We start from the raw sequence: 24,111 nt of genomic DNA, 5'->3' as shown, positions 1-24,111 counted from the left end.
GTGTTCTTGTAAATACAATGTATTACTATTATAATAATTTGTTATGATTCAACAACTTGTTGAGATGTACAAATGAGTTCAATTTAAATAATAACTTACAATCAACCAATGGATTTACATTTACCATTTAACATGTTACAGATTTTCTAGTTTAATATCTGGTTAAGCAATTATTACAATGCTTTAAATACAACATAATTGCAATTGATATCATTATATGTAACATGTAAAACCGAATCCTTATCAAGGAATTAAAAAACAGACGTACAATCTTAATTTTGTAGTTTTCTTTATTAAGTCAAAATATCATTTTTCAGGATTATGACATTTATTTTATGTATGTACATCATGCATACTGAACATATTCCATCACTGACTCTGTTTTTATGGAAAGTGGCCATTCTTTCCACTTTGACAGGCAACGGTGACAAAATAAAAATCGATGATTGAACACACCAATTAAAATATTCAATATAACTTCAAGATTCATCAATATTTCCTTGCAAAAAAAGCAGAAGCATCATTTAACGGACACATTTGTGGATGAAAACAAGTTTCTTGTGTTGTATCTTTTGCAGCCTACGAACTCGGACTGTGAAATATTGCTTAAAAAATGCTCTGACTAGTGTCAAAGAAGCATGTAAACTATTGCCTAAAACATTCGATTGTTTGCTAGTGTTTTTGAGAATCTTAACTGGCCTTTTTAGTGTTTTTTATGATCCATTTCTCTGTGCTCTGAACTTTACTCCTGCAGCATGTAATGATCAACCGAACACTACTTCATGTAAATGAGAGCTTCACGTTTACCATTAAGTATTTCTTTAAAAACATTGCACGTTACTTTTTTTATACCCGCTCTACGGTCCAACATTCACATTGTTGTGTGAAGCAAAGAAAACCAGCAAATTGTAATAACTGAGAAGCTGAAACCAGAGAATATTTTAATAGTTTTGCTTAATGGTTAATTGATGTTACATTTAGGATGTTGGGCGATGCAGCAAGCAACATGGATTGTCTTTTTGAGTTGCAAAAATATCTCAGGATTAATTAAAGAACAGAAAAAAAGAAATACAATCTGATAAACGTATGACGGGACCGGTGAATTGAGATTAGCAGATTCACTCGATAGGTTTTCAATACATCTGGACGTCATTGCCCTCATTGTTTAAAGATCAGGGCCCGTTCACCTTATATAACCGTTGAACAGTAAATGTTGTCGGTACAGTATAACAAGCAGTATTTTTGGGAGGACTTCTTAAGTATTTGTTTATGATAAAATTCCTGTTTTCCCTCAGCCTGGGTGTTGCTCTCCAAAAAACAAAAACACTTTACAGATAAACTTTCATTTCCAACCCTATAGCGTCTGATCTATTTTCAGGGAAACCAAACTATCTTTTGGTGCGAATCAAAGATTATCCTGTTAAATTGAAATGTATTTGTACACACCCTGGCTCCAGAACCTCAATATATGTGTAGTCAATTCGAAAGGAGAATACTTCCTGAGACAATTAACTTCAATGTGATCCGAGCTGAAACCTTGATGAAAGGAATGTGTCCAACCTGCAATACATCAGCAGCGATATCTAAGGGTGACTTTGGTATTTTCTCATATGTTTGTGTCTAAAGACGAAAAGGGGCAAACACTTTTGTAAATGGTCCAGCATTGAGTCAGAGCGCTGGAAACCATCAGCTTAATATTCAGCCTTGATATTCTAAATGCCACTAGGCTTTCTGTACTCCAACAACACCAACTCTTCCCGGCACTTTCCAACTTTCAGATCAAAGAAAACAATAAGAAAAAAGTTGTATTCTTGTGTAGGTTTCTTTACACAATGTTAGCTTGAACTTGAATAAAACAATTAGTGTCAGTGGCAAATACAGTCAGTCGCTTTTAGTTGACTTTGATCGATCTACCGAGCTGTTTCGCAGTTGCTGGCTGCGGCGCTATCGCTTAATACAAGACCAGTTTCAAAAATGGTTGTTCCAATTAGTAACTAAGACTAAAAATACCCAAATGACCCATTAATAAAGTGTACGACAGAGCTGTGGATGTTCTCCTCCTTCAGACAACCTACAGGACATTTAACCGTCATTGGTTCACATTCTTGATTCTCCAAAACAACACAAGGATCCATTTGAAAGAGATAAACAACTAGTCACAATGCAGTATCTTTTAAATGTTGATGCCAAGAGATAAATGGAATTCAGTCACTCAGCATATAAAATGCAGGATAGTGTCCAAAAGTATTAGAGTACATATAGAAGACTGGCCCTAATAGGAGGCAACAGGCGTCAGAATTACAAACATTAAGGCATCAATCATTTTCCCCGTCGCGTTCACTTTTCATTCTCTAGTCCGTCTTCTTGTCTTTTACCTCCTCGTCGTCTGTGTACTCTGCGGGCTCCTCGCCGGGTTTCAGCAGCTTACCAATGTAATCATACTTAACTGTAACAGAGGGGGCAAGAAAAGAATACAACAGTTAATAACAGCCTCATAGAATTCATTCTCAGCTGGATATTAAAGGACACTGCATAATGTGTGTTCATGCAACCACTGGGGGCGCACGCCATCGGGACGTTCGTGACGAATCCCGATGGGCCGGTACTGAAGTGGGCCGGACGATGTGGGCCGGACGGGTAAGTCACTAGCACCCCCCCCCCCGACAATTTACTAGCGGTAATTACTTGCGGTACCGAAGTGGGCCGGCCGAGAGTCCCGGGCTGATTTGTAGTCCCAGTCCGCCCCTGCATGCAACCCAACTTAATATCGCTCAAGTCTTGAAGATAAAATGTGATTTGCTTCTGATGTTTCAGGAAAAAAAGTCACCAATGTTTGTTTAATAACCACTAAGAGTCCTCTGGGAAGCCTCATCTGAGTAATTATCTTCCTAACGTAATACATTAAGTCGACAAAATGTCACAAAAACAGATGGTATGGTCCAACACATACATTTCTGCTTTACAAATATTTGTTTACCAATGATACTCAAAATAAATCTGCAAAAGGAAATGTGAATGTACGATTCCATCAGCTCCTCAGTGTTACATGAACACGAGGAATTGGTCAAGTAGTTGGTTGTGCAAATTGAGGAGGACACATTGCAGAAGTTCGGGCTGTCCGCCATTATGTTTTGGGCTCCGAAGCTTCATCAGAAAAGAACAGCAAATGTTTTGAGCATGACTCGGGATAGACACCAAAGCGCTGTGACACATGTCTCTGATTTTAATTAACAAGCATTTACTTTTACGGCTTCTGCTATTCTATAGTTTTGGGATTTTTCCAAATGCTCTAGTGCTTTTAATGCATATATGTAATTCAGATTCATGAAGAGATATTACTGTTGATATCTGTAAAAGCTGTACAACAGTAACAGGGTATGTCAGGAATCCAGAAGTCAAATGTAAGGTACAATTTAGATACTTATTGAAAACAAGCTACAAAATGTAATACCTTGGAAAATGCTGTTTAATACTTTTTAATAGCCTTCATTTTCACTAAATTGATTTATCAACTTTTAATACTTTTTAAGACCCCGCGGACCCCCTGAGTAACTGTGTCTATGACTCACAGGTGAACTGCGTCTCCCACTCGGACAGGCCCTCCTGCTGCATGGTGTTCAGGTCCGACAGGTCGTCGTGCTCGTCTTTCAGCGCCTCTTTCTCCAGGCAGAACGTAGCCAAACCCCTGGAAGCATCTTTGCCTGCAAACACTCCATATGGACCCTCTGCCAGATGGAAGAGATGCAGAACAGTGAGGCGAATGCAACAAGTGAGCACAACTCAGCATTTGTTTTTTTTAGCTGCACCTTTACCAGCTTTGAGAACACTTTAATGATCAATCATTATAAAACACATCTTATATATTATTCTGAAATGGACCAATCTGCACAATGACTACTTTTACTTGATACTTCAAGTATATGTTGATGCTAATACTTGTGTACTTTCACTTGAGTAACATTTTGAATGCAGGACTTCTACTGTAACAGAGTATTGCTACACTGTGGTACTTCTACTTTTACTCAAGTACTTATCCCACCTTGCTAATATATATAATAATTATTATATTATGTGTTTTTCTTTGCTTTATTGATGGCCATTAAGTTTAAACAATGAAAGGAAGCACTGCTACGTCAGTCTTTGATAGGATTTTTCCTTTTTTAAATAAGTATTTGCCATGTTTAAGACTGATTTTAATTCAAGTTTGCTTATGGTCACACATACATCTGTACCAACACTTTCAAACAACCTCCAGCCCTTATTATTTCAAGTCAAACTGACTGCAACAGCCTTGCGCGCTATCAAAACATCCTTGAGCACCAACCCCTCTGCTCATGGACACATTTTTAAAATAGCTAAATTCCTTTTATACCCAAATACTCCCCAAAGGCTTCAAGGCTGGATGTGCAGGGTCATTAAAAGTGTGCATGCCAGTTAGATACCATGTTGGTCAGAGGTTACAAGCAACAAAGGTTACCATCACAGATAAGATAAAATAAACAGAGGTCTAACTCTACTTACGTTTCCATGTGGCTGAAAGTAAGAAGCATGACAGGGCATAATCTTATTTCAGAGTACACATGACTTACTCTGTTCAAAAACGATCACAACTGTAAAAAATCAACACGTACTCGCAAAGCTGAATTCATATTGAAAACAATCTGTCTTAATTTGAATAATGAGCTCTATAAAGTGTGGACATTGCTTGTTGTGATTGGCTTAAACTCTTATTGCAGTTAACAACATGCATGAGAGCGAATACAATTCAGGCATATGCTGATATAGTGATAAACAGATGAATGCATCAATCTATAGTATCATATTAATCTGAAATTGACCTTTCTGCACAATAAAACATGTAATTTGTGTAATAAATATTCTGATGTCAACACCTTAAATACATTGTGAATTCAGGGGGTGTACAACATAGATACATGTACTTTATCCCAAATTGGGGTAGTAGGCCTATTGAGTTGGAAAATAAATGGACCATTGAACTGTGATATAACTACTTTTATTGAAGTAAGACACATGAGTATTACAAATATATATGTACATAGAGAGCATATATCCTCTATTCGCCCCCCAGCTGGGAATTAAATCCACATTTTCAAATGCACTTTTTTTTTTACTATGGAGTAACACTAATTACTCCATAGACGATCTGTGGTCCCAAGGCTAGTTGCTCCTCTGTTGTGAAACGGGAACTCAGATCTTTAACTAAAGGGGGTGTGGCGTTAGCTTCCACTTTAACAATAACTAATTAAACGAGTATTATTTGGTGAAAAAGCGATTTTTTTTTATCAATGCATCTTTAAAATATCACAACGTCGCCAACGAGCTGGCGTCGTTACGTAGTGACGACGGAAGGGTCCGCGCGGTGACCGTTACCCCAATAGTTACCTGGGCCGTAGAACTTCTTCCCCCGCGTGACGTCGAACACTTTCCCGTTGACAGCCATGAGGATCCTCGGGTCCTGGAGCCCATCGTAGGGCTTCAACTCAGCGAGGGTGAAATCTCTCTTCTTGAGTTTGGGCAGCGGCGGCTCCACCTCGCCGAGATCCGGAGGTTTGTCCCCGCGGAAAATCTTGTAGAGTAAGAACAGACAAAGGCTGAGCAGCGTCAGGTTCAGCGGGGAGGTGAAGATTTCCTGGAAAAGACCACCAGAAGTTACCTCGCTTCCTTCTTCTTCAGCCATGTTGGGTCCTCTCTCTGTCGGTGTGTGTGGGTGGGACCGGGAGAGCTCGCGGGTCCTGAACCAACCACAGCTGCAGCGCGAGAGGCGTCGGTTAACAGCTTTAAACCAATGGGGTTCCTCCGACTGTGTGCCAAAAAAGTGACACATAAAGATTAATGTGTTATCGATCAATGCGATCGTTAGTTCTTATGATTGATTATTTGTTTTTTATAGTGTCAGGAATATATTTTATTTAAAAATAACAGATATGAAACTTTTATTATTACATAATAGCCTATCATTATATAATACAATCAGGTCATATTTGCAGAAATGGGTTACTGTACATTACAAAATCAATAGAGATAAAGATGTGTGAGAAAAGTCGGCAAATAAGTCTGAAATAAATAAATCATTTTGGAGGAAACAACATCATATAAGAACAACGTTATTATTTGCAATACAGTTTATATGGCTTCTTATAAATGCTCAGCTGTCATACTCTGGTGGATAGCTACAGTATCAACAACATTATTTTATAATGGCCAAATCCAATAAAACAATATGTTATTATGGCAAAATACAATAAAACATTATGTTATTCTGTCCATATCAAACAAAACATAATGTTATAATGGCAAAATACAATAAAACATGATTTTATTATGACCATATCCAATAAAACATGATGTTGTAATGCCAAAATTCAATAAAACATGATCTTATTGGGGGGGAAAAATCGAAGAAAACATTATGTTATAATGGCCAAATACAATAAAACATTATGTTATTATAGCAGAAACCAATAAAACATGTTATAATGGCAACATTCAGTTTGGGTATGACCATATCCAATAAAACATGATGTTATTATGGCCATATACAATAAAACATTATGTTATCATGGTCAAATACAATGCAAAATTATGTTATAATGGCTAAATCTAATAAACATTATGTTATAATGGCAAAATCCAATAAAACATGATTTTATAATGTAAAATTTCAATAAAACATGATGTTATTATGGCCAAAACCAATACAAAATTATGTTATAATGGCAACATCTAATAAAACATTATGTTATTATGGCCATAATATCCAATTAAACATTATGGTATAACTGTCTGCCATATACAATAACATGGTCAGTCTCAGCTGTGAAAAGTAATTCCCATAAACCTTTGTTCTTACAGTGGCAGTCTGCACAGGACTCAGGCAGCTTTAGTTATTTTCCAGCTTCACAAAGTTATAAACAAACAAGTGTCCCAGTCCAACATGGCGGCCTCCCTGATTGTACACATCCGGCGGTTGTTCCACGCAATCGGGCACTTCCATCTCCTGGAAACACCCGCCTCTTTGGTTCCCACCCCAACAAACAAAGCTCAGATGGAGAAATCCCTCCCTTCAGTAACAGCTCCGTCTCCGGCCAGCTGATCCTCATCACTCACTGGGCTGGTTTTATTAAATCAAACTCCTGTGAGCCGGTTATTGCATTTTTCTTATCTAAAAGTGACGCTTTGTTATTTCAGCCATTGCGCAACAGCAACGTTAGCTAGCTGCCGCTGCCAGTAAACAGCCGCCGGTTGGTCGGTCACCGGCTGTACTTCAGACAGGTTCGACAACTCGGATGACAGTCCCGGTTCGGCTCGGTTCCTGGACGGAGATCAGATGTTAACGAAGATTTGTTGATTCAAACTAGCTACAAGGTGAGTGTTTTTATGTGAAGCTAGCGTTGTTAGCTAACGTTAATATTGAATGGTTTTGTTTTGGCTATGTCATGTTTGTCCCAGTGAGGCAGTGGACAAGATGTACTCAGGTATTTTACTGGAGTAATAACGAGTAATATCACAGTGTACTGTACACATACTCTGTTACAAGTAAACGTCTTTTATTATGAATGTTAGCTAAGTAAATGTACAAAGGTATTACCTTCAAAATGTACTTAAAGTGTAAATAGTACTCATGGACTATAGTTATTGATGCCATAATATGTTCATCGCTTTAATGTTGCAGATGGTAAATGGTAACTCTTTTGTCAATTTACCATTTATCTTATCTTATTAATCATTTGTTATTTAAGCAACATAATATTTGGTTTATTAATCTGAATCTGCGAAGTTATCAATTACATGTAGTGTAGAAAAACTTACATTTTCCCTCTGAGATGTTTGTCAAATTCATTGTAATGTCAGGTAATATATAGAAAGTTAATGCTTTGCTACTTTGGAGAGTAATTCATCCATTTACAGTTGAGCTGAAACGAAAGGTAGACAATTAAAGCTTTGGTCACATTGATTACAATATGTGATTAGTCATTATTGAAATGTTATTAGAAAACTTGTCAGCAAGAAATAGAGATTATATAACTTTTCATCGTATCCATATCCAGTTTTAGGAATGAATTAGACTTGAAGAAGTGTACTAACTTTTTTACTTTATTTTTCTTCTACTTAATACTTTCTTACTTCATAACATACAATAATATTCCAATATTTCGTAAAGATGCAACAGATGTCATGGATGATAAGAGGAAGTGAAAAAGGTTACAGAGAAACTTTAGAATTTGTTAAATGCGTATGATTATTCTTACACCACTTATTAGGACCGCATTGTAGGGCCCCTCTAGGAGAGCTGAGTAATATTATACTGGACAAATATTATTATACTAAGACAAAAAACTTCAATTTTCTCTGTCCCAATTGGTTTTATTCTCAAGAAAACGCATCGCTGCACTTTGCAAGGTTGGGTTACCCTCTCACACAACACCTGGCAAAGTAGATGTAGCTACTTGACAAAAAAACATGTTTTCCCAAGTTTTCTCGTAAATATATGCTTTAATCTCAGAGAACTTCTCAGTCTCGTCTCGTAGATGTAGTATTTTATAACCTCAGATTTGTTTTTGTCAACACATTAAGTCTTAGATAATGAAATATCCAAGTTCTCCCTCATTAATCTCACCCCTTTTCCCATCCCTGTATAACAAAGATAAATAAATAAATGACCTACACCCTAGTATTCCCTTGTACATGTGTTATTTTAATTCAATGGTATTGTTTGACTTCATTAGCGCTCTCAATGGTTGTGTATCTTGTCTTTTCACCTCACGGCACATTAAGCATCGGTGAACATTAACATCCCCCCCTTCTGTTTGCTTTGCTGTGCTCTCCTCCTGTCCTTTCCCTCGACCCTCGACTCTCCAGTTAACATGAGTGCGATGCGTGTGGATGCCAAAGTGGTGATGCTCGGAAAGGAGAGCGTGGGGAAGACCAGCCTGGTGGAGAGATACGTCCACCATCGCTTCTTGGTCGGCCCGTATCAGAACGTGAGTGTCAGCTGCTTCAATTTCCATGCCTACGATGAAAAGCATATTTATTTATTTTTCCCTAGGGAGGTTGTGGAAATGCATCTCATGTCTGTGTTCATTTTGAAGCATAAAGGTCCTCATACAAACTGATGCAGTAATGTTTCTGTAATCATGAGACAAGCGTTTCTGTGGGATTCTTGCATATTAATGTTGGAGCTAGTCAGACACGCCTTTCTCGTGTCCTGTTTGATAATACACCATGAGGTTTTTATAACAGTTGCATAAACGGTAAAGTATCCTTGGAAAGTTTTCAGACTAGGAGTGTTAAAGATGATAACATATCATTTCTTTAGGTAAGCATGTTCTCATCTATCATACATTCATTTGGAAAGGATTCAAGTGTATGTTGTTTACAGCATCGGCACTCTGTCCTTGGTGCTTACTCTGCTTCCCATGATTGCTGATGCTGTTCCAATTGTTACCATCTGCTAGTTTGTAATAGGCTGTTGATTGAGCTTCAAATGTACACCATTATCGTGCATCCATTTGTGGTCACTAAACTTGGCAATGTAAAAAAAATTCACGTTACATTACAGTAAAATACTGACAGCATTCAACTGTTTTTCTACAGTGCACCTACTGTAATCTAAAACAACAGTTCATTACTGTAAAACATATTACATGTGTTTTAAGATAAATTATTAAAGAAAAAAAGAAAACATGGCTTGGACAAGAGATCCCCTTACAACATTCAAATGTCATTACATTCTTTATAAAAACATGTAACAAATGTAAAGTTATTCTTTGAAATCAAATTAAAACTATAAAAGAAATTCCTTATGTTAGAAAAAAAACATATCTGTATGTTTATGTTCCCTGAATTCAGTTTCAGTGGACCACCTGCAGTATAGCTGCCCACTGCTCCAAATCACTACAGAATATTTATATTTAGTTAAAAAGCAATTCAATAGCTGTCAATAATGGTTAAGCCATATCTCAATTTTATATTGACACGGTGATATGACACAAGATATTGTCCTGGTTTTTAAAGACATTGTAAAAGGGCATAAGGGTTGTCTTTCCATGGTTTTATAGGATTAATTACAAGAAAGAGATCTCATCCTCCACACTTTACCCACTCGGTCATTACATGCTATGGGTTATTTAATAAACATGTCATTGTGTAAATTCAGTTTAAAAGTACCCATAAATCCACAGAGAGTGTCTGAAGCTTGTTTTTCCTCCGGCAGACTATCGGTGCTGCTTTTGTTGCCAAACCAATCCAAGTGGGAGAGAAGGTAATCACCCTGGGAATATGGGTGAGTCCGAAGATACCTTTTATATAGTGAATTATTATCTGGAATATTATACTGAACCTTAATTAATATCATAACGCAGCCAAATGTATTTTATACAACAGTTATGGCTTATTAAGTTAAGTTTCCCATTTTCATTTTCTGTTATTGTTTTTTCAATAAGTTGATTCTTAATTGTTTCTTTCATTATAATACAGTCTAATACTCTCTTCCATATACATAAACTACTGTACTGTACCTTTACTAATCGTTCGGTCACAACAGAATGTGTTTATACGTTTTTGATCCATGGTCTGTTTTCCAAATTAAGTTCAAATAAGCACTAAATTAAGGATTAATTATAGGGTAACTTGCTAAGTGATTTTGAGAGTTGGTTGACGTGAGAAAGACATCTCATTCACTGTCTGAGTCTTATCTAATTAATAATGAAGCTACTTTTCATACGCAGGCTGTTGTAAATGATGTATGTGTAACACTTCTCCTTATCTCTAATGGATGTACGGCATGGTTTGCATATGACTTGGAAAGGACTGAAAATATAAATAAATATGAGTTTGATTTAATGCCAAAACAACTTGTCTGAGTTTTAGGGGATTCACAACCTTCGCAGCAGTGAGGGGAAGTTAGCTTGCAGCTGCAGAGTTTGTCACACTGGGGGTTACACCGCATGTAAAGCCTGCATGGGGGTTGTAGGAATGTTGCCTGTGTACAATAATATAATCAGATCTGAGACATACAAAAGCAGAAACATAACAGAAAGCAGTCTTCTTATCATGTCTCCATTTACTGTAGATGTATTTACATTTCTTTCCCTCAGGACACAGCGGGATCAGAGCGATATGAAGCCATGAGCAGGATCTACTACAGAGGAGCCCGGGCAGCCATCGTCTGCTATGGTACATCTACATTTGTGGCGTTGATTAAACCAGAGAACCCTATTTCTGAACCACAACGTTTTATATTAGGGTTATATTGTTTCATTCCTTTAAACGCCTTAGATGTGACACATTTGCCTCATTAAGTATGCACGTATTTTTTAAACATTCAAATAGCTGGTAATCTGACTGAAGCTGGAACTTACTGGTGGAAAGACATCAATCAATCAATCAATCAATGTTTATTTATATAGCCCAATATCACAAATGTTACATTTGTCTCAGTGGTCTTCACAGTGTGTACAGAATATCAGTATGACAATACGACCCCCTCTGTCCTTAGACCCTCTGTCCTTAGACCCTATGTCCTTAGACCCTCTGTCCTTAGACCCTCACATCGTACAAGGAAAAACTTCCGGAGAAAACCCACAGTTTAAAGGGAAGATGGGAGAAACCTCAGGGAGAGCAGCAGAGGAGGGATCCCTCTCCCAGGACGGACAGACGTGCAATAGATGCCGTGTGTAAATTGAAAAGACATGTTGGTTTATACTCCGCTTCCCCAGCTAGATGGATGGAACGGAGTCAGGCTTCAATATAAGTTTTAGCCCAAAACCCATCTGTTTTTGGTCAAATGTTAGAAACAGTGCTCTTAAAAATAGATGCAGCAAATCCAAGTTTTCTTCAGCTTCAACATTATGATCTCTGAACAAACTGCACACATTTTAGTGTCCCTATGTGAACCCAACTGTGTAACCAAAAACAGAACATGTCTGTGCTTTAATTTTGAAAACGATGAAAACTGAACTCGCAAAATACCAATACCTAACTACACCAAACTTCTCTGATACCATTGTTTCAATGTAGTGTTACTCAACGATGTGAACAATCCCCATCTGATTGACAGGAATATTTCCTTAGGTATGTGACAAAGGACACATTGGCTTTCTGAATACATCTAAAATAATGTTGACTAATATATATATATATATATATATATATATATATATATATATATAACTACAGTGAATAACAAAGAGCAGTTACTTTGACAAATGGATAAACAAATGAGCTTTAAACTTAAATTCAACCATGTACAGTAAAGAGATATATTTCTCAGAAGTATTATAGCGAACGAAATACCAGAAATTCTTTCCTTATATACGTGACTAATGAAACCCTGACTGTCTGACATGCTTGTTGTGCTTGTGATATGTCGTATGGCAGTTAATAAATACCTGAAGCACAAGTGACATTCATTGTGGCTGAAGTCTAAAGGGACAGCTCTCAGTTTGCTGTGTTGGAGGCGTTTCAGTATTCAGGGCACACCAGCTGGATGCATTTCTAAATGTACTTCACCGCATACAGAACTGAAAGCTGAAAGCAAAACTTTGTTTGTGGTGTTTCTAATGGGGGAACTGAGCATTGATAGTCACACAGTTAGACCTAAAGGTCCCACGTCATGGCCATTTCCACTGATCATAAATCCATTGTTGAGGTCTACTAGAATAGATTTACATTGTTCAATGTTCCAAACTCACATTGGTTTCTCAAACAGCATCTCTGTATAGTATGTGTCAGAGATGGAGCACTCGAGTCCTGGACTCGGACTCGAAGAGTGGAGACTCGAGAGTGACTTGGACTCGTGAATTGGTGACTTGACTACAACACTGGTATGTGTATTCACTCTCTGTCCTAAACGGCTTGTTGGAGCTCCTGCCCCCCCCCCCCCCCCCCTCCCTGTGAGCCCACTGTGCTCTGATTGGTCAGCTCGCCAATTCTGTTCTGATGAGTCCACTACCGTTACAGCGGAACATCAGTGATTATGTGTTACAATGGTGTTTATTAGCAACCAGAAAATGACACCAGTAATGACAAGTGGATGAGAATGCTGCGTGGGGTCTGGGTGCCGTGCTGGCGGGACGTTGCAGGGCTCGCTGCTGTGAGGAGCGGCCAGTGTGAGCTGGGGTCATTTCCTGGTTGCTGTGTGGGGTCTGCGAGACATCGCGAATGGATGTGGGAAGGGGGGGGTGCTGAGGGGGCTACAGCACCCCCATCTGTGAGGCTCCACTAGCACCCGCACCCCCAAACGCGCCGCACCTACAGTGCCTCTACAGTGCGTGCCCCTACAGTGTAAGCGTGCCACCGTTTCGCGGCTGCAAGGCTTCACTAGCACCCCCCCCCAGCGCATCACAGTTTCGCTGCTGAGAGAGTGTGTGTGTGTGTGTGTGTGTGTGTGTCTGTGAGGAGCGCATTTGGGTATGGGCACGTCACTGTACCCAGGAAAAATCTCCAACGAGACGTTCTGGGGCAGCACAGACAGGTCTTCTCTGTGTTAGAGTTTTACTCCCTACAGGGTGTACTTTGAGGGTGAGACTCTGCAGACCGTTTACATGCAGAAAACCTTCATAACACACAAGGGGACGGGTAAGAACCGGAAAAGCACGTCATGGGACCTTTAAGATAATACAACTTCAGATACAAGTGAAAGAAAGTTTTAAACCACACCTGCAATATCCCACTATCACCAAAGATAACAAAACAAAGGTCCTTGAGTTATGAAAGAGGACACACTATGCTCATTTTCAGTATGTAGTGTCTCTCCTGGGACATGTCTCCATGCGTTAATGTTCAAAAAGCTCTTTCTTTTCTCATACTGCCTGTGCTGCAGCACCTCTTTTCATCCTCTGTCTGAAATCAGAGCCCAGTCTGCTCCGATTGGTTAGCTGGCCGGCTCTGATGTGATTGATCAACTGCTTAGAGATGTCCCTCAGAACATTTCTATGTACAAAAAACATTTAACACTACAGGATTGGGGAAACCCAAAAAAGCATAATAGGGCCTTTTGAGTTCTATTATTCTAAATGCAAAATTAACCAAACAAAAAAATGAAAGGTTAACCTGAACATTGACAACTCCAGGATCAAAGTCTTATATAAAGAAATACTGTTTATGACGTTTAACTTAAAATGTAAACATATACACATCACAGAAGTGTCTAAAGGTTTCCTACAATAAAGGAAACCTTGAGACTCGAAGCTTTAAAAAATAAATGTGACACATCATTTTCAATCGTGAAGATAGGAGAAACACTTTGATTCTAGAGAAGAGGCGAGTCTGATCAGCAGATAAGAGCTCTGATGAAGACAAAGATTAACGGGGTCTTCTTCATGATAATATTAATAATATATATTCATCTTGTTTTATCAGTTTTCCTTGGGGATCACTGAAAGAGAAGAGCTGGTAGATTAGTTGTTGATTCGAGTGTTAGTGTTGCTCTCCTGGTTCACTTCACTCCGGGTTTATTTACCTTTGTGTTTTTTACCTTTCAGATCTGACCGACAGCAGCAGTTTCCAGAGAGCTCGGTTCTGGGTGAAGGAGCTGCAGAACTGCGAGGAAGTAAGAGAGCGTTTCTCGACCAACGTTAAACTCAACACAGCTGATTAACTCGACTATGTGTTACCTTACACTCATTATACAGATTATACAGCTTTTACCAGTTCATAAAACCACCTAAATAATACAGGAACAGTTAAAGTGTGTGTCTAGATGTCTTTGTTTCGATGATTTGAACACTACATTCTGACAAAGATACCAGAACTATAGGTTCTTAATACCTATGCTGACAATTCGAAATGTTTCATTCCACTAAAACCTTTTTTCATTTACCAAAAGAAGACATTTTATTAATAAATGCTTTACAACTATTTTGCCTCAATAAAATGCAGTCTAAATTTGATGCATGAACAAATTAGGACACAGGATTATCAATCAATCATTTGAACTTAATTGATATATCACCTTTCAGACTAATTAAATTAACTTTAAAGGGCTTTACAAGAAATAGACAAAATTAGGGTTGGTGTATACAGTAGAGCTGAACTTCCACACTCCACCAGCCCACTCCCCTTTGAATGTCATTGGGCTCAAACCCACAGCACCTCACACTCGGGGACATTGCACTCATTTACAATCTCTTTATTTACTATTTATAACATCTGTTTCTACTATTTATCACATCTGTATTTATCTGTGTATGTCTAAACCCGGCACCTAATATTTGTTCTGTGAATGAATTGAAAACGAAAGCGCTTTATTGCTATTTGCACTTTGTGTTCTCTCTACACCTCAAGCATCCGTTAGTCACCGTGTGTTCGATGTATTCTCTCTCTGTTGTTCTGCAGCACTGTAAGATCTACCTGTGCGGCTCTAAGAGCGACCTGATCTCACAGGACCGCAGTCTGCGCCAAATCGACTACCACGACGCTCAGGACTTTGCTGACGGTAACTACACTCTGCATAGGGCTTAGATATTCAGTCATATTGGTTAACTGTGAAAAATAAAGGTTTTATTTAGTTTGTTATGTCATCATCATCTAAGCCAGTGCTTCTCAAAGAGTGGTCCGCGGACCACTGGTGGTCCGTGAGCGCCCCCTAGTGGTCCGTGAGTATATTGGTAACATTTCACATTTTAAATAAATAAGTTAATTTAAGTTTTCCGCACTCTCGCGAGAATATCTCCGCAATGGAGCGAGGTTAACTTTCTATTGCATGATATAGCCAAGCGCAACACCTTCGTCACACATGTTGCCACCTGTTTGTACATTTTCAGGCGATTTGTAATCTGTTCTAGAAAAACGATGTGTTTTTGGATATTTGTGGAGTTAGGTGGTCCGCGAGTGTTTTTTTATTGGTTAAGTGGTCCTTGGTATGAACAAGTTTGAGAAACACTGATCTAAGCCATACATGTCAAACTCAAGGCCCGTGGTGGATTTAATTTCGGCCCCGCAGGATAATTTTTAATTACTATTAGATCTGGCCCGCCGGTATATTGCACGCACACCTTCACTCCATCCTGAGGGTCTCCTCAGCTCAGAGCCTGACCCCAAACATTGATCAACTTGCACCCAAGATGAGATGCCAAGTGTCTGAACTAGCATCTCAGAGCAGCACACTGAGTTCAATGGATGCTTCCTTCTGCACTTTCTCTCTCACGACAACAGGGCATGTTGGTTTTTTTCTTTGAGGGAAATTGTTTTGTTGAAGCTGTTGTTGGCCTGTGGAGAAATGTAATCGTAAGAAATGACTCTGCAGATAGAACCATAAGAAGTACCCATGTTTTGATTTTGGCCCACTGTGTATTTGAGTTTGACACCCCTGACCTAAGCCTTTCTTTCCTGTGGTGCTGCAGCCACAGTGATACTTTCTTTTTTTCAATGTACAAAATGTACATGCAAAACATAGCAACATCTTAAATCCACTTTATTATTTAATTGTTTTAATTCAATCCCTTCAATGTCTACTTACTGGTACTTCTCTAGCTCCATTATCAATAACAATAATTCATATTTTAGTCTGAAAAATGTGAAACCAGGATTTCCACTAACATTCACATCTTCGAGTTGAGGACCCTGCCCAAGTTGACAATAATTAGACCTCTGAAGTGTATTTAAACGTCTTGAATTTTTTTTTTTAGAAACGGTTGACCTCCATCAGCCTCTGTGTGTGAAGCTCACTGACCTTTAACCTCACTGTCATGTTCTGCTTTCACAGAGATTGGTGCCCAGCATTTTGAGACCTCCAGTAAAACAGGAACTAACGTGGGTGAGTCGCACCTTCAGTCATCTGCAGAACAAATGTAACACCAGTGGTTTAATGTTTCCCATATTGATTCACTGTCTGTCATTTGAGGAAGTGGGTTTTCCTCAAATTTCCGCAAATCTGGGAAATCTTTAAAATACGTAAATCCCTTGATTGTAGAACTGAGAACACCTAGCCCGACATATCAGATAGTCATTTCTTCAGGAAAGATACTGTTGAATGCCAACTTAAGATATGCACAGAAGTTATATTAAAGGGGACCTATCATGCAAAATGGACTTTTTGATGTCTTTTATACAGAAACATGTGTCCCCGGTGTGTCGGGGAACTCACGCAGCGTCAGAAAATAAAACCCTCTCTCTTTTCCTCCGTACCCAAATCTCTAAAAACGGGGGTACAACGGAGCTGATCCAGATTTGCGTCCGATATGACGTAATATCTGAAATATGGACCCACGGCCCAATCAGAAACGTTGCTATCAGAAACAACGCCCGACTGTTTTGGACGTAATATAGTCGGTGCATGTTTACATTAGCATCGCTAACACTCAGAGCTGACCTGTACTGGAGAGCATGTGTGTGAAGAAGCAGGAAGTAGAAAGGAACTCACCTTGTGGTATAACCGGCAAGAAAGAAAGCCTTTGAGCTCCAGACTGTTTCAGAGAGAATCCTTGATAATCCATGATATGGCGTTTCATCACGGTAGCATTTAGTTTAGACGGTAGCTGCCGGATCCCGCATGAGCTCAGACCCCTCCTTTTTTTAAATACATTTTTTCTTTTAAAGCTTTATTCCCCAAATCAGCACTTTTGAAACAGGAAGTGAAATGGAGGGATATGAGGCATGGCTAGAATGGGTGATCTGTTTGGTATTTTGAGCAAAACACTTCATAGACATGTTTTTTATATATTGTATATATCTGAGACCTATGCTATTCCCAAAAAATAGCATGATAGGTGACCTTTAAAACACAAGAAGTCTGTATGGAGCATTGGAATTCCTCCTCTTTAAGACATTAACAACATCAATGAGGAAACAAAAAGAAGAATATGTATTATCATTGTTAGAAGAAGAGCTGAGTGTTCTCTTGATGTTCATTAACTGCACACATTTAATCTTTCTCTGTATCATAATAATAATAATAATACATAATATTTATATAGCGCTTTTCCTGGTGCTCAAAGCGCTTTACAAGCAAGTAAAGAAAAATAACAACAACAATAAAAAGTTCCAAGCTCGGTGGAATAGGGGCGAGGGGTTAGTGGGCGAGGAGTTAGTGGGTGAGGAGTTAGTGGGTGAGGAGTTGAATGTAAGAGTGAAACGGTGAGTTTTGAGGGCTTTTTTGAACGATGTCAGATTGTTGGCAGATCATTACTTTTAAAGTCAGCTGGGACACAAGTATGAGGCTCTCAAACACAAAACAAATATGTACGTAATGGTAGTCTTCAGTATGTCTGAAGGACAAAAGGCAGTGGCATTACATTTGCAGTAAAGATAACAATCTCAGCAATATCATCGAGAACTTGATGCCAGCATGGGAAACATTAAAACTATATTAGCGAGGGGAATGTAGCGGTGGCTATTTGAAAGCAGCCCTGATTCTCTTGAAGGAAAAAGGGAAGTGTATAAAAACACATGAGTCAAGTTGAGACGTAGGAGACATATATTTATGTTTTTATAAAGCACAGAGGAAGAGTCTCACAGCCTTTTATCTGTAAACAGTTCATGGAAACTATTTTAAAAAACGTATTTATATCCGAATGGACATTATACATTACAGTTTTACAATCTACCACAACATTAAAGGTGGGGTAGGTAAGTTTCAGAAACCGGCTCGAGATACACTTTTTGTTATATTCCATGGAATGCTCTTAACATCCCGATAACAATGAATATCTTAAGTGCTTTGACAAAAAAATCCATAAAAAAACGTCATCTGAAGAAGCCGTAATACTGTAAAAAGTACAACGACTGGATGGCCTACCTGCCTGTCAGCCTTCCATCGGGGCACAAACTTATCTCGTGCCCTCATTGGTCATGTGCGCGTTCGTGTGTGTTGGAGGAGGGGCTCTGTAAGGAAGTGGTAGTTTTTCTGCGGTTGTGTATTTTCAAATTCTAGCGATCTCGAGCGGGTTTCTCAAACTTACCTACCCCACCTTTAACTTAATTCAGATTCTACGGGAGAAACGCAGTAATGGCTTATGTGTGGCCTTTTAGCCTCGCTGCATGTTTCCTAGCAGAGATAACGTCTTAGTGAAAGTGCACTGAGCCGAATGGACTCGTTGCTTTTATACCGCATGGACTTGTTTCTGTGAATGAACTGATGGAAACTAACAGGACTCGTTCTTCCTCTCCCTGACAGATGAGTTGTTCCAGAAAGTTGCAGAGGATTACAACAGCAATGCCTTCCAGGAAATGAAACGTGAGTGTTTTATTAATACACACTGTGGATGAAACCTTTAAATAAGGGATTGGGACATACCGACCCCCTTTACCCCCAAACTCACTGCTCTCCATTGATGCAGAGATGGAGTACTCGAGTCCTGGACTCGGACTCGAGTCGGACTTGAGTGCCGATTTTCGGGACTCGTGACTCGACTCGGACTCGCGCACTGATTGACGTGACTCGGACTTGGACTCGTGAATTCTCGCACAGGATGACCCCCCCCCCCCCCCCAGCACATTTTCTCTGGAGTCTGATGTCCTCTATCCTGTATGGCGAGTTCACGTACTGGGCCCCGCTATTCCAGTCTAGAGATGTCTACAGACACACCCGCATCATGCTGTATGCTTTCACACATTCTGCTTCCACATTGGAAAAGAGCAGCGCAAAATGCTCGTTATGTGGAAACAATATAGAAGAGAAGGCTCCGTAACACATTACTCTAAGGATCGAGTTCAGACATATAGGCTGTCTTCAGGCCCGGACTGGCCATCGGGAGGACCGGGAGGTTTCCCGATGGCCTGGCATGTTAAGTGGCCTGCTGGCCTAAAGATTTTGTTTGTATTGTGAACGCAAATGTGGGTCTGACTCTGCCTCACAGAGGGTGACTGGCTGTCTACATGATGTGGCCTGCCGACATGACCACTTTCATACAGATCATACTAATGCCCTCGATTGGTCTCTGTGTGTCATTCAAGCTCGGGAGGGTGTGTGTATGTGTGGCGCGAGCCAGTGAGATAAAGCGCGCGCGCCGGTTACGTGTATTGTTGTTGTTAGCATCTGGTGCTAGCTAGCTGCGCTAACGGATATAAGGAGCTTTTTCAACAAGAAGGTGGAGGGAGAGTCCTCTCCTGTCAGACTGAGAGATTGATAACCTCAGCTCAGGTGAGGTAAAGGACTCTCTGAGTGCTTAGATAGTTAACTTAGTCTAAGTTATCTCAGTGGGTCTCAAACGGTTTGGTCACCATTTATGTAAACACCTATTTCCATTTGAGGGGGGAGTGATTAATAAAATATGCATGAATAATAATTTAAAAAAACTAGGTGAAAAAAGGTAAGATAAACTATTAAAACTTGTTGAGAGCTAAAACGAGTCTTTGCTTCTGCCTCAAAGAGGAGCAGGGGGAGAGAGGGGAGACAGGTGAGGCTGGTTCAGGAGCTCAGACACACTCACAACTATAAATGAACCAAAACAATAAAATAAACAAGTTTCAATGTTTTTTCATATTGGATATGGTATGTTATTGGTTATGGCCATGTTTTTATGATTTTATGATTATTTAAATGTATACAGTTATGTTTCATATGGGTGTAGTCTCTTTATTTCCCCCTCAAAATGCACCAGATTGATGCATTTAAGTCCAACATTTAAAAACAAATCTTACCGGGGGAGCATGCCCCCGGACCCCCCTATAGGATTTGACGTACACCCCCACTTAAAATATGTTCACATAGGTTCCTAAATAGATTTGCACATTTTTTAAAATAGTAACCCATGTCCATATGTTTATTTTTGGGTAGATTTAGAGGGCTATCACTATGGGCAGCAACGCTGTAATAATTGACCAATAGATCCAGCAAAATGGCACAAAAAACTGGTAGTGGCCTGGCTGGGTGTATAATTCCCGGCCTGACTTATTGTCCCAGTCCGGCCCTGGCTGTCTTGAACACTATCATCAGAGTAACGTGATCTAATCAATAAATAAAGATTCAGCCGATAACGAAAGCACATACTTAACATGCAGAATGACGTCATTTTGCATGCTAAGTAGCCATGTGCTTTCTGGGGATAAATCTTTATTGGTAAACTGATTTAACCCGTAAAAGTTCCTTCAAAATAAGAGTCCCGATCTTATTACTATCAAAATAAAAGTGCAAAACGAAAACTTTACCATAGGAAAATATTGGCATACAAATATAATCACTTCTCTAAAAGGTAACTCATTTTAAATATAGTTTATTTATATATAATAATAATAATAATATTAGAAATAAGCTTTATATTTGTATAGCACCTATTACAAGAATTGTAGCCAAACTCGCTTCACAGCAGTTCAATAGACAGGATAACAGCAATGTAGAGGAGCAGCTACATTTCAAAACATATATCCACGAAGATTAATACATGAAGACTTGTGACTCGGACTTGACTTGGACTCTTCTTAAGTGACTCGGAATTGGACTCGGACTCGAACACAGGTAATGATGACTCGGACTCGACTTGGACACTCCTTGGGTGACTCGGACTTGGACTCGACTACGACTCTCCCTTGGTGACTCGGACTTGGACTCGGACTCGAAGAGTGGTGACTCGAGGGTGACTTGGACTCGTGAATTGGTGACTTGACTACAACATTGCATTGATGTAACTTAACACCTGCCCTAGTGTAAGTATCTGTCGTTCATCTGCGTAGACCTAGCAACAGTTTATTTAGCTATAATCTAAAAGAAAATAGAAAGTCTACCACCTGAATTTATCCCAGAGCTGCTACTTAGCTATTCATTTAGTGATAATAAGTGATAACAGGACTAAACAGGCCGAGTACAGCGACATGTAAACTTTTTTTTAAGAGGATCTGTACCAAACAGGGATTTTTTTATTAAGTCTACAAAATACAGTTTGTCGGCCGGGACTTCTCTGCGAAATGCTTCATTCAGACATTTTCCTAGACTAAATATTTCGATTACTTATGGGCACATGGGCGACTGTGGCTGCGAGGGAGTGCGGTCGTCTCAACCAGAAGGTTGTGGGTTCGATCCCAGCCCATGCACCCAACATGTCAATGTATCCTTGGGCGAGATACTTAACCCCCGAGTTGCTCCCGATGGCCAACAGTGTGTGAATGTTAGGTCCTAGACTAAGGTACACTGCTCTGTATGAATGGGTGAACGACATGTAGTATTGTAAACCGCTTTGAGGGGTCGTAAAGACTGAATAAAGCGCTATATAAGTACAGTCCATACCATCCCTACTTTTGAATGCGCTTATGACATACATTTAATTTAGTGTTATGGTTAGAGACAAGCTGCAGCAAGAGAAAGAGGGATCAAGAAAGTAAAATAATGTATTTTTAAATACCATATACTGTGTCTTCCTGTGTTTCAGCAGAGGAAACAAGCGTGGACTTGAGCCAGAAGAAGGACTCATATTTCTATTCCTGTTGCCATAACAACTGAGGAAGAGGAAGGGAAACGGACCTGTTCCCTTCACTTCCGGTTGGATGAAAAACCTGGATTTTATGCTGGATACATTTGATGGGAAACTCTGCTCTGGAGCTGGGATCCAAGTCACAAAATACCAAGTTGCACAATGTTTTTCAATAGGTTTCTTTTGTGCCATTAAAAAAAAAAACTGACGGCTGCAAAACTTTATGGAAGAAGATCTGCTCGAGGCCGTCACTGGCTGTGAGGGATGGAAACAACAGAACACTTTACCCAGCGATGTCCTTGTTCTTCCGTAGCTTCTTCTGGATTGGACCACAGAAGTAAAAAAAGTGATTGTTTGCAGAGATCGAGGAAGGCGACTGGTTTTTGTTCAGCTATTTAACCTTGTTGTCTGTTATTCCTGCTCAACCTGACGGGAGTGGAGTGAAGCAAGCTGGATCTAAAAAACCAAACACTCCAATGTTGCCGTTTACAGAAGCCCTGAGAGGCCGATGAGAAAAACTAAGTCTGGTGAGACAACTCTTGACATCTGATCTAAATACGCTTCTCTCTATGACTAGAGGGAAGGTGAAGGAAAATAAGGACTTGCAGCATTTAAGATCCCTTTTTTAAATGTATTTTGGTTGGGGAAAAGGGTTTCTTAAAGTTACCAAAAAGGTTATCATCTTTGTAAAAGCATAACCTCGTGTCGCCCCTATCGATCGTAACTTATGAAACAAGGAAGAAAACGATTTCGATCAGACCTTAAAAGAAGTCTCACCAGTGCATGAATGAAATGATACGAATGATATGAATTGATGCCTTACTAGCCACAAATTAAATGTCCATCATTTTGCAGAGTGCTGGCTCTTTAACGTTTACAAAAACATTCTGGATGTATCGATAACAAGCAGGGGTCACTCGTGGTACTGCAGAAATAAAAAAACACTGCCGCACCTAAAAGCTTTTTCTGGTGAGACTGCCATTATAAAAGAAAACGTCTAACGCATATATTAATGTCTGAATAGCCCTCCAAGTCATCCCAATGTAACGTTGATGGGATGTACTGAAGTTGGTAAAAAATGTGATTATGCACTTTCTTTCAAATGAATGGCCGCCATCTTTGTAGTCCAGTTTCATGTCCCTATAATACATCCACAGTGACGCCAACATGTTTCTGGCACATCATCTTTTGCAGAATAAGCTATGATTCTGATTTCACTTGACGCCAACATCTCTAATTCAACTGCATGACCTGAGCAGACTGAAAGCACATTTCACATTTGCTTTTCCACATTTAAACTCTAACATTATATTTTGTCATTTCAAATGCGTAGAGCACATATGGAAACGTGACTGGCAAATATTCGTTCAGTCTGTTGCTTCAGTGACATGTTCCGACTTGAAGCTTTTAAGAAACACTTAAGTTCCCCTCCACTATGGTGAAAAACTGCAGATTTCACCAACAGGAGAAAAGCCGTTGTGGGTGAATGTGGAAACATGTCCTCTCGATGTCCTCAGAACAATCTGTACAGCTGTCTCACTTCAGGACTCTAATTTATTGCCTTTTTAAGTTATGCTGCCTGGAAGACGTGGGGAAATAAAAGATAACTTCTGTTTCCTCCGTGTCGCTGCTTTGACGTGTCATTTGTTGGAAATTAAATGCACAATATTTTTTATGGAGGGCAAAGTAAATATGTTCTAACTTTATAACTTTTTAAAGATCTGATAGATTTGATGGGGATTCACTC

At 39.4% G+C, this 24,111-nt stretch overlaps 2 protein-coding genes across 4 annotated transcripts; one reads left to right on the top strand and one right to left on the bottom strand.

Annotated features, from left to right (window-relative positions):
- Positions 1 to 272: 272 nt before the first annotated feature.
- pgrmc1 (progesterone receptor membrane component 1) lies at positions 273 to 5,803 on the bottom strand. 2 transcript variants are annotated; one of them, XM_034099677.2, is made up of 4 exons: positions 5,675 to 5,803; positions 5,404 to 5,587; positions 3,570 to 3,725; positions 273 to 2,446 (listed from the first exon to the last, which is right to left on the bottom strand). In XM_034099677.2, the coding sequence occupies exons 1-4, from the start codon at positions 5,696 to 5,698 to the stop codon at positions 2,352 to 2,354; spliced, it is 459 nt and encodes a 152-aa protein (XP_033955568.1). In that variant the 5' UTR covers positions 5,699 to 5,803; the 3' UTR covers positions 273 to 2,351. The 2 variants fall into 2 exon arrangements, with proteins under 2 accessions (XP_033955568.1, XP_033955567.1); XM_034099676.2 differs by having other exon boundaries at positions 5,404 to 5,750.
- Positions 5,804 to 6,890: 1,087 nt separating this feature from the next.
- On the top strand, positions 6,891 to 23,980 carry rab24 (RAB24, member RAS oncogene family). 2 transcript variants are annotated; one of them, XM_034099675.2, is made up of 9 exons: positions 6,891 to 7,386; positions 8,881 to 9,002; positions 10,235 to 10,303; positions 11,118 to 11,196; positions 14,505 to 14,572; positions 15,358 to 15,457; positions 16,727 to 16,777; positions 19,136 to 19,195; positions 22,326 to 23,980. In XM_034099675.2, the coding sequence occupies exons 2-9, from the start codon at positions 8,886 to 8,888 to the stop codon at positions 22,391 to 22,393; spliced, it is 612 nt and encodes a 203-aa protein (XP_033955566.1). In that variant the 5' UTR covers positions 6,891 to 7,386; positions 8,881 to 8,885; the 3' UTR covers positions 22,394 to 23,980. The 2 variants fall into 2 exon arrangements, with proteins under 2 accessions (XP_033955566.1, XP_033955565.1); XM_034099674.2 differs by having other exon boundaries at positions 6,895 to 7,386; positions 22,323 to 23,980.
- Positions 23,981 to 24,111: the final 131 nt, after the last annotated feature.

Source organism: Pseudochaenichthys georgianus, chromosome 14 (genome assembly GCF_902827115.2).
Source record: "Pseudochaenichthys georgianus chromosome 14, fPseGeo1.2, whole genome shotgun sequence".
Taxonomy (NCBI): Eukaryota; Metazoa; Chordata; class Actinopteri; order Perciformes; family Channichthyidae; genus Pseudochaenichthys; species Pseudochaenichthys georgianus.
Note: the sequence above shows the minus strand (reverse complement) of the source record. Positions and strands in the feature narration are given on the sequence as shown.